General features: G+C 41.5%; 1 protein-coding gene across 9 annotated transcripts in view; it reads left to right on the forward strand.

The window, feature by feature from the left end:
• MACROH2A1 (macroH2A.1 histone) overlaps positions 1–17,261 on the forward strand; it is a 78,881-nt gene that overhangs the window by 29,384 nt on the left and 32,236 nt on the right. For all 9 annotated transcript variants that reach the window (XR_002123948.1, XM_019642187.1, XM_019642185.1 and 6 more), the window contains exons 3-4: positions 2,588–2,694; positions 3,096–3,293. Coding sequence is in view for 8 of the 9 variants with exons in the window: in XM_019642187.1 (XP_019497732.1) it covers positions 2,588–2,694; positions 3,096–3,293 (305 nt within the window). In the remaining variant the exon portion in view is untranslated. The remainder of the gene's footprint in view (positions 1–2,587; positions 2,695–3,095; positions 3,294–17,261) is intronic.

A 17,261-nucleotide genomic window follows, 5' to 3' on the forward strand; every position in this document is an offset into this window, starting at 1 on the left:
CCTCCCTCCCTCTCCTCTCTCTCTCCTCTCTCTCTGTCTCTCCTCTCTCTCTGTCTCTCCTCTCTCTCTCTCTCTCTCCTCTCTCTCTGTCTCTCCTCTCTCTGCCAGGTAAAGCATTCTTAGCACATTATGGGGAAAAGGTTGTAATCCACCTGCCTCCTGTATATTCTCGCTCTGCAGATACTGACGGCCCTTATGTGCTTCCCTGTGGCCTCAGGAACTGGGGGAGGGGAGGGAAGGCAAGGGGGGAGGCCAGGAAGTCAGCCAGTGGGCACCAGCTCTGCAATGCCAGCTGCCCTTCTCCAGCCTTCCTGCCGCACTGCACGGGCTCCAGCCCAGTGACAGCTGTGGCTGGCTCTACTTCCTGTGCCCTCACTCCCAGGTCTGTGCTCACGTCAGGTCAGACTCCTGCTTTGGCTCCCTGCCAGCCCGTGGTCAGGACAATGGCGTTGCAGATGTGCTACCTACTCTGAACATGAAGAATGAAGAGCAGGCTGGGCTGGCCAGGAGGCGTTTCTGCATTCATGGCACTGGAAGCCAAGGTCATTTAGGCATCCCAAGCACCCTTTTCTGCTTGGCTAACACATCCATCTCCGCGGGGCATTGGGACACACTGCCACAGTCACCTATAGGAAAGCATCAGTGAAATTGCTAGGTGGGCCATCTCCCCACCTGTGCAGGCTGTATGGGGAATAGCTCTGTTGAGACTAGTGGGTGAATGTCAGAGAGGTGCTGATTATCTCCCCTCCTTCCCCGGACCTCACTCTAGGAACTCTTCACATGTGAATTCCATGGTGAAGGACTCTGGGGCCTGGGAGCATCAAGCAGGCAGGGCCCTCTGGTGTCCTGTGTCCTCAGCGTGGCGATTACCAAGTAAATGAATTCCTGCCATGGATTTGGGGGAGGAACCTGGTGTTCAAGGTGTGACTGATTTTTCACCCCCACCAAAACGAGAGTTTGCAGGAGTTTGCAGGGGTAGCCAAGCAGCTTTTCAGCTTTATACACAGAACAGTTTTTGCATTGGGTTCAGCTATTAGTACATCTTAACAATGAATACTTGTAATATCCTAAATTTTAAATACATGATTTTCATGTAGCTAGAATTTTTTCCTCTAATTTATAATGATTCTGAGTGTTGACTTTGCCGGAGACACATAGTGTTTACAACAGAACCTAGAATGTTAGGAATTCTTTAGTACCAGGAAGAGGACAGACTTGAGCTGGGCCCAGTGGGGTGGGCTAGAAGGACGTGACACAGGGCTGTGGTATGGGCAGAAGTGGGCGTGTCAGGTACACTTTGAGACAGTCTGTGTTTCTCATTGGGAAAGGAGGTGATGAGATTGACAGTGACCAGGTGAACTGGCCTTCATCCAGGAAACAAAGGTCACTTCTCATTCACCCTCTTTGGTGCTGTGGTATCTTTTTGTCTCATGAGAGCCTACCCCAAAAGACAGGGAAATAAACCCTACTTAGCACCAGATAGGAGTCAGGCTCCTATCCTCTTAGGATTTTTTTTATTTTGAAAAATGTCAAATTTATAGAATGCCGAAAGATGAATACTCTTACAATGTACACCTAGATTTAACAGCTGTCAACATTTCACCACAATTGTTTTATGCTATAGACTTTTTCAGAATTATTTGAGAGTAAATCATATATATCAAGACATTTCACCTCTAAATACTTCAGTGTGTATCTCTTAAAAACAAGCTTTTCTCTACAGAATGGTAATACCTTTATCATACCCAAGAAAATGAATAATCCTCTAGTGTCAGATAGCCAGTCTACTAGGATGCCAAAAAAATGTATACACATGATTTATAGTCATCTTTTGTTAATGTAATAGTTTTTTTTTTTCTTAAAATGTGTATACATTTTTCGGGCACCCTCTGTATAATCAAATCTCCTCAGTTGTCTCCAAAATGACTTTTTTAGCTTGTTTTGTAATAAGGACCTCATGGCAGATTGACACATTGTATTTGGTTGTTATGTCTCTTTAGCCTCTTTTCATCTGCTACATCCCTCCCCCCCCCTTCCGTTTTATGTTTTTATGACATTGACTATGCAAAAATTCCAGGCATATCCTAGTTTTGAGTGCGAATGTGCAGGCATTCAACAGGGACTCCATCTGCAGAGACTTACTAAGCACGTGTAATGTGCCCCCACCCCCTGAAGCCCCATAAACCCAGCCAGGCATGGCCCATTGCTCCAGATGCATGGTTCAGTCTCGGGGGCTACGCCGTTGTCTCCTTGGGGCTGGTCCTGGTGACATCTGGCTGCCAACTGCAGGCAGCTCTGTTCTGGGAGATAGGTTCAAATCTCAGCTCCACCCCTTCTTACTGAGGGACCTTCAGCTAGTCCCTTCTCTCTAAGCCTCTGTGTCTTCATCTCCAAAACAAAGGGGCTGGACCAGGGGTTTAACTTGACACCTCTGTGACTCGACTCAAAGTGTGCCAGGCAGACCACCTGCAGCTTCACACCTCAGGGTAGCTGCTTCGTGAAGCCACTGCCTGCACCCGTTCCTGGCACCGTGAGGGGGCCAGGATCTGATGCTCTGACCATGTGCTCTCCCCTCTGCTCCCCACAGCGGAGATTCTGGAGCTGGCCGGCAATGCAGCGAGAGACAACAAGAAGGGACGGGTCACGCCCCGGCACATCCTGCTGGCTGTGGCCAACGATGAAGAGCTAAATCAGGTATGGGGCTCTCCTAGTCACCCCCACCCCAGACACCTAGGCAGGCACTCATGCACCCTGAGAAAGAGACAGAGCTGCCTGTGCAGAGGGCAGTTGGCATTTGGGTGGCTATCAAAAGCATTGACTGCATTTTGGCCTCTTAGCAGCTTCCCTGCCCCCACCTATGGTAGTTTTTCCTGAAGGCCTTACTGGGGTGGGGGGAGGAAACAAGGTGTTTGGCTCGGACTCTGATGATTTGCTCCCCGTGTAGTGAGCCTGGGTCCTGTCAGCATCCATGTAGATGCCATGGAGGAAGGAGCCCTACCAGCCAAATCGAAAGCATGGATGGGCAGGGCTGACTTCTTCAAGGTCAAGGGCAGGGTGGTCTGGCTCACTATCTGCCACTTTGGTTTCCCCACAAGCTGCTAAAAGGAGTCACCATAGCCAGTGGCGGGGTGTTACCAAACATCCACCCCGAGTTGCTAGCGAAGAAACGAGGATCCAAAGGGAAATTGGAAGCCATCATCACGCCACCCCCTGCCAAAAAGGCCAAGTCTCCATCCCAGAAGAAGCCCGTGTCTAAGAAAACAGGAGGCAAGAAAGGGGCCCGGAAATCCAAGGTATGCGATTTGGCAGGGGTGTGTGGGGAGGAACAGGGCAGGTGTACGTAGGTGGGGTCCAGGGGCCCCCTTCCTGCTGAAGGCTTATCCCACTGATGGGGCGGATAGATATGGGAGGAAGATATGGGAGCTGTTTACGGAGGGCCCAGTTCTGCTTAAGTGGCCAGAGTCTGGACACAATTGGGGGACTGGCTTCCTAGGGGGATGTGGGGAGGGTGCTGGACAGATCAGGATGGAAGGATGCCGTGCCTGGCCTTTCAGGGGGGTGCCCACGCCTGTGAGAAGGGACCTGTGTGTATAGGAGCTCCCCTGCGCTAGGGACAGTTGCCATCAAGGTCCTGCCCAGAGGTGCCAGCTGCCCATTTGCCCCTGGCACTCCCAGAACCAGTGTTATGTTGCCATTCCTCTGAGCATGTTCGAGACAGACCAGACAGTTTGCTTTTCAGAATGATTGCCTCGTTAAGGAGTAACACAGATGCATTGTTCAGGCCCTTCCTGCCAGACCCAACTTGGACTGAGACTAGGTCCTGGGTGCTGCTGTTTCTGTGGTGAGAGAAACCCTCTCATTAGTGTGTTCCTTTGTCGCTGGGCCCTGCCTCTCAGCTGTTGTCACAGTTGGCTCCAGGGCCAACACACTAGGGATGTCTTTAATAAAGTGGAACCCTAAGGCTGCCCTGCCTTGTGGTGCCCCTCAGCAGCCATCCTTCTGGCCTCCAGCCAGACTAGGAGGAAATTACCTCTGACACAAGGTGACCCCCCTATTTTGTAAGAGCCTCAATAAAAACTCCTTGAAAATGCTTCATGGGGTCAAAGGTTGCCATTTCAGGATGTTCTTCCTACTGGAGCCCAAAGCCTCTCATCAGCGTGAGATGGTGAAGTCACCTCCCAGGATGGGCTCCAGGAGCCCTGACCTGGAGCCACGCTCCTGTCATGTCCCCTCCTCTGAGCCAGTCCAAAGATCAGGTCCTGGCCACTCTGTGCAGACAGACTGGCTTTCCCCACGTGGGGCACTGTCTCTGACCTCTAACCTCCCAGCCACACTGTGTGTGGGCCTTCTGTAGTTGAAGTGGAAGAGGCTGTATTTTTTGGTACATCCTTCTGCGCACAAACAAATGCTTCCCTGAAAACAACAGCATCGAAATTCCTCTTGCCAACAGGCCACCCAGCCTACTCAACCCAGCTCCCATCACGCCCAGGTCTTGGAGAGAGAAACCCGACATTAAAAGTGTCCTGTAAGTTTATTTCCAGACGCTTGCACTCCACTGAGCTCATAAGTCCTGGAGAAGGCTTAGGGCCAAGCGGGGATTCACAGAATGCCCTGTTCTCATTCCTGCTAACTATAAAATTAGCGCATTGAACTGTTTCTTTCCCCCCGTTTCTAAGAATTTTTTTTTTTAACTTTATTGGAGAACAGTGTGTTTTTCCAGGACTCATCAGCTCCAAGTCAAGTTGTTGTCCTTCAGTCTTAGTTGTGGAGGGCGCAGCTCAGCTCCAAGTTGAGTCACTATTTTCAATCTAGTTGTCTGAGTGGGGGTGGGGTGAGGCAGCCCACCATCCCATGTGAGAGTCGAACCGGCAACTTTGTTAAGAGCATGTGCTCTAACCAACTGAGCCATCCAGCCGCCCACCGGCAGCTCAGCAGCACCTCAGCTCAAGTCATTGTCTTCAGTCTAGTTGCGGATGGTGCAGCTCACTGACCCATGTGGGAATCGAACCGGCAACCCTGTTGCTCAGAGCTTCTGCTCTAATCAACTGAGCCACCCGGCTGCCCTTTTTTCCCCCTTTCAACATTTGCAGTTGAGAGGAGCAGGGTGAGGAAGGCAGGGGAAAGTTACCTGTGCAACCCTTTTTAAATGTTAAAAAGGAAGATGAAGATGCCAAACCTGTCATCTCTTGATAGTGGGCCTCAGGGAGCTGGCTGCTCACAGAGCAGGGCCCCTGGTGCTGGGCGCTGGGGGCCAGCAGGGCAGATTCGAGTCCCTCAGCCTAGCCTGCCTTTAGCGTGGCCAGAGCCATGGCCCTCCCTCCTGCAGACCCCCTGCCCGTTGATGTGAGCAGCCTTTTTGACTCCGTGTGTCCGGCAACCCTGGGCTGAACCCGGCTCCCTCTCACCCAGATTCTTCCCCTAGTGGTTTGGCCCGATGACTTTCTGAACTTCCCAATTGACCAAAAACTAGGAAGGCTTTTTCTTTCTCTTTGGACTTGAAATATAGAAGGGAGTTTGTGTGTGTCTGTAGCTCCTAGTAGCTATATTTGGAACTCAGTGTTTCTAATAACCATATGCCAATAATCACTCGAACACTCAACATTTCCCTTGATTACAAAAGCAGGAAGTCTGTTATGGTGGTCTGTTTTTCTTCCACACAATAAAACACATTGTCTGCTTACTGTATGAGTATTTGGCTAACATTAAACCCTGGGGGATGCTGAAATTGGAACCGTGAACAGCTAATTTTCAAAACATTTGTTTAATGTAAATTGTGGTGTCAGCTCCCAGAAACAGTGGAGAACCCTGCATCTCCACGTTTAAGTGGAATGTTCTGAAAATAACCTTTCCAGAGACTTGCAGAGAAAGCCTTAGTAACATGCTAAAGCACTTGTAGTGAAAGGGAGTTGGTATTTTTCAAGTGTCAACACTTGAATTCCAAATCATAATTTTCCCCCCAATTCTATGTAATTGGAAGCTTTTGAAAGTCTCCAGTTGTGACAGCTGAGTCAGCTATAGTGGAAATGGTGAGAGAACAGGGAAGGCAACAGGCCCATGGGCGAGGAGTGTGGGGCCCTGGCAGTGCCGTAGGGTTTTGCCTCCCTACCTGGGTGGCCTCAGGCATGCCTGTGCCTCAGTTTACACCTCCCCCAATAAAATGACTGGGTTCATCCCAGCCTTACAATTCAGCGACTGAGTATTCACACAGTGTGTTTTTGACTAGGTAATACGGCAAGGATTTGGATGGTACAAAAGAGTGTGCAGTAATAAAATCTCACTCCTACCACAGTCCCCCGACTTCTCCCCAGAGCAGGCTCTGTAATGAGTTTTTATGTATTCTTTCAGAAAGTAGGCACATAAAAGCATATGATACATAAAGTCTTCCAAATCCTACCTGCCTTAATATATATATATATATATATATATATATATATATATATATATATATAATATGTATTATATATATATATATATATATAATATGTATATAAATAAATCACGTTACTCACTATATTGACAGTGTGGCATAGTAATTAAGGGTGCCAGTGAACTGGCTTTGTATTCGAGTTCTGCCATTTCCTGGCTGTGTGACCTTGGGAAGTGACTTGACCTTGCTGGTAGCCCAGTTTCCTCATCTGTTAAATGGTGCTATAACACAGGGTGGTTGGGAGGCTTAAGAGAGAGTTCACGTAAAGTGCTCAGAGCAATGTCTGGCACGAATGTTAGCAGCTGCTGCTATTGCCTTGGCAGAGTGCTTCCCTGCCTGTGCATGTATTGCCGCTTACTGTTTCATGGTGTGACTCTAGTTACTTCCATGGTATGCCAAACCAGTGTACCCAGTTCTCCCCAGTGGACTTCCGGTTGTTTCTAGCATTCATTCTGACAGGCAATACCACAGTGACCATCACTTTATGTGCAAGCGTTTCTATAAGACAAAGTCCTCAAGGTGAACTTGGGGTCAGACAGTCTATTTTCAACTTTGATGGCTGTTGCTCACATATAGAGTATTTTTTCCATTAAGAAATTTGAAAAGCACCTCATTCTTTTAACATTTAGCACCGAGTTGTTTTAAAGACGATGCATTCATGTGATCAATATTTACCAAGTGTACACGTGCTCGTTACTATTCTTGGTAGTGGGGTACAGCAGTAAACAAAAGGCCCTTGCCTTCATCCAGGCTCAGCGAGCTTTGATCCAGTGAGAGGGGCAGAGACATTACAGAAGGTTGGGGAGCGGGGAGCAGGTGCTATGACAAAAATAAAGTGGAGTGATGGCATGGGCGATGTTATTTTACATAGGCAGTCAGGCGAGCTTTCCCTGGTAAGGTGACACTTGAATGGAGACCTGAAGGAGTAAGGTACTCAAGTGACTGGGAAGAGAGAGCTCCTGACAGGAACAGCAAGTGGCCCTGAGGTGGGAACAGGCCTGACTCCTCTGAGACAGAACTGGACAGAATTTTCATGTGAGGACCCTGCCATGTTCATAACGGACGCCTTTGACGGTCAGAGAAGCTTGGGATCCTTCTCAAGATAAGGTTCCAAATGCATAAAATTTCAAAGATTGAAAGGAAACTAGGCCTGAATCCCCCAGGTTATAACTCCTGGTCAGAGTATTTACTAGGAGTCCTCAGATAATATCTAGGGAATCTACAGGAGATAGTTTTCACCAAAGAATTTGGATGCACAGTTAACCTCACCTAGACCCAAACACTCATTAGTACCAGCATCCCAACTGCCCCCATCCCTGTAGGAATCACCCTCCTGGATCATGAAGATTTAGGCTTGCTCCTCATCGCCTGGCAAAGCCCAAGATGATTTTGATAGAGCACCTCTTTCTTTTCTGAGAAATAAATATTTAAGCTGCAAATTGAGTGATGAGTGTTCTGGTAAAGATGCCAAAGAAAGGGATTGGTTCTTTTGAGAAGCTGCCATCCTTGTAAAATTCTGCTGGCTTTTTAATGAGATTTTTGGCATTTCAAACATCAGAGTGAAAGAGATGCAGCCTAGGTAAGCTTGGGTCGATGATGTCACGTAAGCCTTTTTGGATACTCAGTGCTACAGATTCTTAAATATGTCTCCCACTGACTCTGACCTCACGGGTTTTCTGCTGCTGAAAGTAAAGCTGGGTGTGTGTACAATACATAGGGGCTTTTGGATTTGTAGAACAATATAAAATTCTAAAAACTCAATCATTTTGGAGATTAACAAAGTTTTGCTTGCTAGCTCCCCCCTGCCCCCAAATTAGGATATGAAAATAATCTACCTCCTACCATCACCAGTTTATCATAAAAGAAAAAGCGTTTTAATACCAAAAGGTTAGGAAGGGACATAATCCCAGACTATGAAAAACTTAGGGCACAATTATTATGATTTGAATGTAGTGACATCTCACAAGACAACTGTGGACCTAAAGTCCCCCTAAATGGACTACAGAGAGCCAGGAAGGAAGGGCTTGTCTTGCAGGGTTTGACCGCTTTCTCTCTCTCGGCCCCTTGTTTAATGTGGATTTCTCCCTCCTTAGTCTCATTTTTCTGGTGAGGCATCTAAGGCTTAGGGAAGGTGAGCACTTTGCCCAAGGTCGTGCAGCTAGTAGGGCCGGGAGTCAAATGCAGAACTTGAGTTTAAACATAGTGTCACGTGTATGTCCTGTGACCATGGACCACTTCCCGTGGCAAGAAGCCCCTCTGTTCTGATGGTGGAGGGCTGCAAAGCCACATACTGCAGGGTGAGTCGGGCAGCAGCTTAAAATTTTTTTTAATAGCACATTCTGGCCCTTCATTAAATGTGTATATTCATGAAATGTATTTGCTTACAATTTTTACCTCTCACCCTCTGCAGCATTTTTTCCCGGTTTTACTGAGATGTAATTGACATACATCACTGTATGCGTTTAAGGTGCACAGCATAACGATTTGATTTATGGTGAAATGATCACAATAAGTTAACATTTGTCATCTCATACAGATACAGAAAAAGTGGTTTTTCCTTGTGATGAAAACTCTTAGGATCTACTCTTAACTTTTGAATGTATCATACAACAGTGTTAACTATAGTCATGCTGTACATTAATTTCATCCCTAGTCATTATTTATAGTTAGAAGTTAGTATCATTTGACCACCTTCACTCAGTTTTCCTTCTCCCAACCCCTTGCCTCTGGTGACCACAGATCTGATTTCTTTTTCTATGACTTTGTTGTTTTTAAAGTTTCCAAATTTAAGTGAGATCTTATAGTATTTGTCTTTCTCTAACAACTTATCTCACTTAGCATAATACCCTCAAGTTTCATCCATCTTGTCACAAATGGCAGGATTTCCTGCACTTTTGTGACTGAATATTCCATTGTACCATATTTCCCCATGTATAAGATGCTCCCATGTATAAGACACACCTTAATTTTAGGGCCCGAAATTTGAAAAAAAAATGTATTACATAAAGTTATTGAACTCAAGCTTTATTCATCATAAAATTCATACATCGCCCCATCACTGTCAAAACTCCCAACCATTAGCTTGTCCTCATCTGTGTCTGATGACGAATCACCGTCTTCATATATTGCTTCGTCCTCAGTTCCATCTATATGGCATTTGAAATCTACAACCACTGTATACGACGCACCCAGTTTTTAGACCCCAAATTTTTCGAAAAAGGGTGCATCTTCTACATGGGGAAAACGGTATATGTATTCCACAACTTCTTTTTTATTTTTTGTACAGCATGAGGAAAGAAGTTTCTCATGAGGATCTGAAGCTTAAACAATTTTGGGGACCCTATTTAAATAAAATACAAAACTCTAAATACAAAATTAGGTAGCAGGGCCTTGGAAGCTGAGCAAGTTAAGGGGCCTTTATTATCTTCACAATAAATTCAGTTCTGCTAAGGTGTGTATTCTTTTTCTGTCTTCTGTCACTTAACATTGTGTTTGAGGGATTCATCTAGGTTCTTGTATGTAGCAGATAGCACCAGCTCTGTACATTTCATTGTTTGAATTTACCACATCGTGCTTATCCATTCCGCTGTTGGGACATTTGTTTCCAGTTTGAGGCTCCTATCAATATTCCTGTTGCAAAAGCACACACCTTTCAGTGCACATGTGTTGCGTTGTGTTGGGAGTGTAGCTGTGAGTGGAACTGTGGTATCTTGGGTATTCATATGTTCAGCTTTAGTAGGTAAGTGCCAAATAGCTTTCCCGAGTGGTGGTCAAATATACGGCCCTAATGCAGCATATGGGAGTTCCGGTTCTACATTCTTGCCAAAGCCAGGGGTATTTGGAGACTTAAATGTTAGCCATCCTAGTGGGTGGGTATTGCCCTGATGTCCAGTTAGCTTTAGCAGATATTCAAATGAATTTTGGCCCTTTGGATATTTTCTCTTGTTCAGGTGTTTTATGCATTTTTTTTTAAATTGGGTTATCCATTTTTAATGACTTACAGGAGTTCCTTTTATGTTATGGATAAGGGTTCTTTTTTATTGTGATATAATGAACACATAAGAATGCATTAGTTTTATGTGTAAAACATAATGACTTGATACTTGTATATATATAGCAGATACAAGAATAATGTTTTGTTGTAACATTGAGAGATGCTATCAGAACTTAACTCTTGTTAATATGAATTAGCCTATGGTAAAATTAGTCTTGTTATACATCGTTTTGCTGCAATTCCAAGAACCTATAGAAGACATTGAGGACTTAACTGTATTGTGAAATGATCACCACAATAAGTCTAGTTAACATCCATCACCATACATAGTTAAAAATACTTTTTTTGCAATGAAAAATTTTAAGATCTATTAGCAACTTTCAAATATGCAATACATTATTACTAACTATAGTTACCGTTCTGTACATTATACCTCTATGACTTATTTACAAACTGGAAGTTTGTACCTTTTGACCTGCTTCAGCCAATTCACCTACCCCCCAACTCTGGCAACCACCAATCTGTTCTCTATATCTATGAGCTTGTTTTTTTTTGTTTTTCTGGTTTTTTAGGTTCTACATACAAGTGGGATCATAGGGTATTTTTGTCTATCTCTATCTGGCTTATTTCATTTAGCATAATGCCCTCAAGGTTCACCATGTTGTTGCAAATGGCAGGATTTTCTTTTTTATAGCTGAATAATGTTCCGTTATATAAAAATATATGTAGTATATACTATATGCAACATAAATATAGTACATATTATGTACATATCACATTTTTTTATCCGTTTATTCATCAATGGACAGTTAGATTGTTTCCATATAATGCCTATTGTAAATCATGCTGCAGTGAACATCGAGGGGGGGTCATGTATCTTTTCGAATTAGTGTTTTCGTTTTCTTCTGATAAATACCCAGAGGTGGAATTGCTGTATCATATGGTAGTTCTATTTTTAATTTCTTGAGGAAACTCTATGATGTTTTCCATAGCAGTTGTACCAGTTTATATATATGTATATCATTTCCCTGATAATTAGTGATGTTGAGCACTTTTTCATGTACTTGTTGGCCACTGGTATGTATTCTTTGGAGAAAATATCTATTCAGGTCCTTTGTCCATTTTTTAGTTGTTGTGTTTTTGGTTTTTTGCTGTTGAGTTGCATGAGTTCTTTGTATATTTTGAATATTAACATTTTATCGGATACATGATTTGGCAAATATTCTCCCACTCCATAGGCTGCCTTTTCATTTTGTTGATGGTTTCCTTTGCTGTGCGGAAGCTTTTCAGTTTGATGTCATCCCACTTGTTTATTTTTGCTTTTGTTGCCTTTGCTTTTGATGTCAAATCCAAAAATCAGTGCCAAGACCAAAGTCAAAGACCTTATCCATTATGTTTTCTTCTAAAAGTTTTAGAATTAGTTTTGTGTGTGGTGTAAGATAGGGATACAGTTTCATTCTTTTGCATGTGGCTTTCCAGTTTTTCTAACACTATTTATCAAAGAAATTATCCTTTCCCTGTTGTATATTTTTGGTGCCTTCATCACAACTTAATTGACCAAATATGCATGGGTTTATTTCTGGGCTCTCTGGTCTCTTCCATTGATTTGTGCGTCTGTTTTTATGCCAATGCCATACTGTTTTGATTACTATAGCTTTGTAATATAGTTTGAAAACAGGAAACATGTTGCTTCCAACTTTGTTTTTATTTCTCTAGATTGGCTTGGCTTGGGGTCTTTTGTGGTTCCATACAAATTTTAGGATTGCTCTATTTCCGTGAAAAGTGTCATTGGAATTTTATTTGGGATTGCATTGAATCTATTGATGCTTTGGGCAGTATGGATTTTAATATTAATTCTTCTAATCCATGAGCACAGAATATCTTTCCATTTATTTGTGTCTTCTTCAGTTTCTTTCATTACTGTTTTATGGTTTTCAATATACAGGTCTTTTACCTCCTTGTTTAAATTTATTTCTAGGTATTTTATTCTTGTTGATGCAATTGTAAATGGGATTAGTTTTGTAATTTCTCTTTTTGATAGTTCATTATCAGTGTATAGAAACGCAACAGATTTTTGTGTATTGATTTTGTATCCTGCAACTTTACTGAATTTGTTGATTAGGTCTAGCAGTTTTTTTGTGGAGTCTTTAGGGTTTTCTCTATATATATTATGTCATCTGTAAATAGTGACTGTTATACTTCTGTTCTGATTTGGATGCCTTTTATTTTTCTTGCTCATTGCTGTAGCTAAGATGTCCAATGCTGTGTTGAATAATAGTGATGATAAGGGGCATCCTTGTCTTGTTCCTATTCTTAGAGGAAAAGCTTTCAGCTTTTCAAAAGCCTTCAAATTTTCATCATTGAGTACGATGTTAGCTCTGGGTTTGTCATATATGGCCCTTATTATGTTGAGGCACGTTCCCTATGTACCCACTTTGTTGAGAGTTTTTACCATAAATGAATGTTGAATTTTATCAAATGCATTTTCTGCACCCAATGAGATGATCATATGATTTTTATACTTAATTTGTGAATGTGGTGTATCACATTTATTGATTTTTGCATGTTGAACTACCCTTGCTTCCCTGGAATAAATTCCACTTGAGCATAAAATATGATCCTTTTAATGTGTTGTTGAATTTGAGTTGCTCATATTTTGTTAAGGATTTTTACATCTGTGTTCATCAGGGATATTAGCCTGTAATTTTTTTTTCTTGTGACATCCTTTTACTGGTTTTGGTATCAGCATATGGCTGGCCTCGTAAAAATGAGTTTGGAAGTGTTCCTCTTCTGTATTTTTGAATAATTTGACAAGGATAGGTATTCTTATTTAAATGTTTGGTAGAATTCACCAATGAACTCATCTGGTCCTGGACTTTGTTTTTTGGGAGGTTTCTGATTACGGATTCAGTCTCTTTACTAGTAATCGGTTTGTTTACATTTTCTATTTCTTCATGATTCAGTCTTGGTAGGTTGTATGTTTCTAGGAATTTACCCATTTCTTCTAGGTTGTTCAGTTTTTTGGCATATAATTGTTCATTGTAGTCTCTTATGATCCTTTCTATTTCTGTGTTATCAGTTGTAATGTACCCTCTTTCATTTGATTTTATTTGTGTCTTCTTTATTTTCTGGTGAATCTAGCCAGAAGTTTGTCAATTTTGTTTATCTTTTCAAATACCAGCTTAGTTTCATTGATCTTTTCTATTGTATTTTTAGTCTCTATTTCATTTATTTCCACCCTGATGTTATTTCCTTATTATCTCCTTCCTTCTGCTAACTTTGAGCTTTGTTTGTTCTTTTTCTAGTTCCTGAGGTGTTGTAAATATTGGTTGTTTATTTGAGATTTTTCTTTTTTCTTTTTTAAAATTGGGGGGTTGGGGGAGGGGAACAGTGTTGGGGAATCGGAGAAGGGGAACAGACAAGCTGCTGTCCTTTTGTTCTTCAGTCTAGTTGTGGAGGATATCGCTTCACTGGCCCATGTTGGTATTGTGATCATTGCGCTCTTCCCAGGTGAGGCAGTTGCTTGCTGGCCATTGGACAGCTGCTCACGGTGGCTCACAGCAGCTCACGCTGGCTGCCAGCTGCTCACAGTAGCTCACAGCAACCCACTGCCGCCCCACTACAGCCTACGCTGTTGCCAATGACTCACGTCAGCCCAGCTCCAGGTCGAGCTGTTGTTCACCATCTTAGCTGTAGAGGGTGCAGCGTCACTGGCCCTCATGTGGGATCCGAACCCAGGCCCTGATGCTTAGCGCTGGCGTCCCAAGCCAACTCTTAACCAACATGCTACTCGGCCGGCCCTAACTTTTGACATTTTAATTATTATGTCTTTGTGTGGGTTTCTTTGTGTTCAGCTTATTTGGAACTCCTTGGGCTTCCTAGCAGGATTCCCTTCTTTTTTGTGGCTGAATAATATTCGTGTGTGTGTGTGTGTGTGTGTGTGTGTGTGTATTATTGCTGAAAGTCACCAGTATTAATTATTAACCTGGCTGCATAGGCAGCTGCTGTTGTGGATTTGGGCACAGGGAAGCCCTCAGGCTTTCCTCCACCCAGTAAAAGCAGCTCGAATTCCAACTCCTGGATGCTGAAATTTTGTCAGAACTTTCTCACCTCTTAAAATCCAAGTGTCCTTGGGCAGAAGTGCTAAATCCTTATCTGCGTATCATCTGCATCCCATTCCTGAGTGTCTACTGAGCACCTCCTGTGTGTGTGGTGTTCACTCAGTAGAGCAGTGGTTACAAACTTTTTTGCTTGCATACCTCCTGAAATAGTTTTTTAAATCTTTGTATCACACACATTCAAAACTGACAGCTGAACTTTTCATAATAAATGTAAATACTGCAAAGGGAATAATTTTTGTTATATAATAGATATTGACATTTGAAAAGAAAACTGTTTCATCACACATTTAAGTGTATCCAAAGAAATCTAAATACAGTGATGATTTAATACACTATCACTTTAAAAATAACACAAACAGGATCTTTTTATAACAGCTGGAAAATTGACATTATTTTTTTCCTTGAACCCTTATTTCCCTTTCCTTGCACTACAAAATTTTATCCTAATGTAGCTCATTTTTATGCTTATACAATTTTATTGATCTCAGTGAAAATAGTGTATGTAAATTTAAATTTATTTTTAAAAAACTTCAGAAAAGCACTAAATGTTATGAATTCTATAGGATTGGATAGTTATCATATTTATTAATAACACACAATTGATCAAATTGAAAAATACTTTATGAATTTTAATAACTTAAGGAAAAGTAAAGTTTTCTTAAAAGTGTATCTTGTAATGGGATGGATGGAAATAGAGTTTTTTCAATTAATGCAACTATTCTAAGATGAACATTACTTAATGCTAAAATGAGACAGGGTTCAGCATCCTATATTTTTATATTTATAGGTATAAGTGCCTGGAAAACCTTGTTCACAAAAAATAATTAAATGGGAATGGAAAGGATTTTGTTAGAGCAACATCACTCAATCCCTTGAACTCTTTCTGAGTTATGTGCCAACAATCACATAGTAATCTGTTATCATTCTATTTTAGTAAATGTTTTATTTTAGAATCATTTTAGATTACAGAAAAGTTACACAGACAGTACAGAGAATTTCCCCGTTGTTAACATCTTACATACCCCTGGTATATGAGTGACAACTAAGAGACCAGCTTTGGTACATTACTATTAACTAAGCCCTGTCAATCTATTCTTTAGTGATCTATCAGCTGTTAACTCATTTTGGTATTTCTTCAGTTTTGTTGAAAGCACAGAATTAGAAACAGCTGACTTGCAAAAAGATTTGTTATCCAGCATTTCCCTTTCTTGTTTCCTGGAAAGTATATCAAAAAAGCTTTACTGAGACTTCTTACCATGTAATTATTGATTATATCTGTTTCTCTTTCATGTGTCAGATCTGATACACTCAAAAGTATTAGGAAAACCAAAATAGTGATAACTTTAATATATCTTTGCTACTACCATATTTCTTTTTTTCTCATATTTCTTGTTAAAGTGCTTTTTGTCTTATTTATATTAAAACCTTGATGCTTCAGATTTAGCTCGTTTAATTTATGGAAAAATATTCCAGGTTAGCCATATAACCTAAATTCCAAAGCAGTCCTTATTGTTAAAGCACTCAACAAAATTAGACCTTATTTTTCAGTGTAAGTAAAAATGTTAACATGTTAATGAATTTGAATCCTAAATGGGCAAAAGGGTAGGGCACAAACCTTGCTTTGTATTTACTGTATAGATTCGTCCTGAAGGAAGGCATGGCCATCTGTAATATTTCTCACCTCCTCCTATCTTTTTTTAAATTTTTCAATTACATTTGACATACAATATTAGCTTACGTGTAGTGATTAGACATTTATATAACTTATGAAGTGATTGCCCCGATAAGTCTAGTACTCAACTGATACCAAACACAGTTATTATAATATTATTGACTATATTCCCTATACTGTACTTTACATCCCCATGACTATTTTTATAACTCGCAATTTGTACATCTTAATTCCTTCACCTTTTTCACCCATTGTCCCAACCCCCCTCTCATCTGGCCATCATCAGTTTGTTCTGTGTATCTCAGTTTGTTTCTGTTTTATTTATTTTGTTTTTTAGATTCCACATATAAGTGAAATCATACCGCATTTGTCTTTCTGTTTTATTTCACTTACTATAATATCCTGTAGGTCCATCCATGTTGTTGCAAATGGCAAGATTGCATTCATTTTTATGGTTGAGTAATATTCTGTTGTATGTATGTACCACATCTTTATCCATTTGTCTATCAATGGACACTTAGGTTGCTTCCATATTTTGGCTATTGTAATAATGCTGCCGTAAACATAGGGGTGCATATATCTTTTTGAATTAGTGTTTTGGATTTCTTTGGATAAATACCCAGAAGTGGAATTGCTGGGTCATATAGTTCTATATTTAATTTTTTGAGATACCTCCATATTGTTTTCCATAGTGGCTGCACCAATCTGCAATCCCGCCATCAGTGCATGAGGGTTCCCTTTTCTCCACATCCTTGCCAACATTTGTTTGTTGATTTATTGGTGATAACCATTCTGACAGGTGTGAGGTGACACCTCTTTGTGGTTTTAATTTGCATTTCTCTGATGCTTAGTGACTTTGAGCATCTTTTTATATGTTTATTGGCCATCTGTATGTCCTCTTTTGAGAAATGTCTATTCAGGTCCTCTGCCCATCTTTTAATGTTTTTTTGTGTGGTTTTGTTTTGTTTTGTTTTGGTGTTAAGTTGTATGCGTTCCTTATATATTTTGGATGTTAACCCCTTATTATGTGTGTCATTGATAAATGAA

Source organism: Hipposideros armiger, unplaced genomic scaffold (genome assembly GCF_001890085.2).
Source record: "Hipposideros armiger isolate ML-2016 unplaced genomic scaffold, ASM189008v1 scaffold_66, whole genome shotgun sequence".
NCBI lineage: Eukaryota > Metazoa > Chordata > Mammalia > Chiroptera > Hipposideridae > Hipposideros > Hipposideros armiger.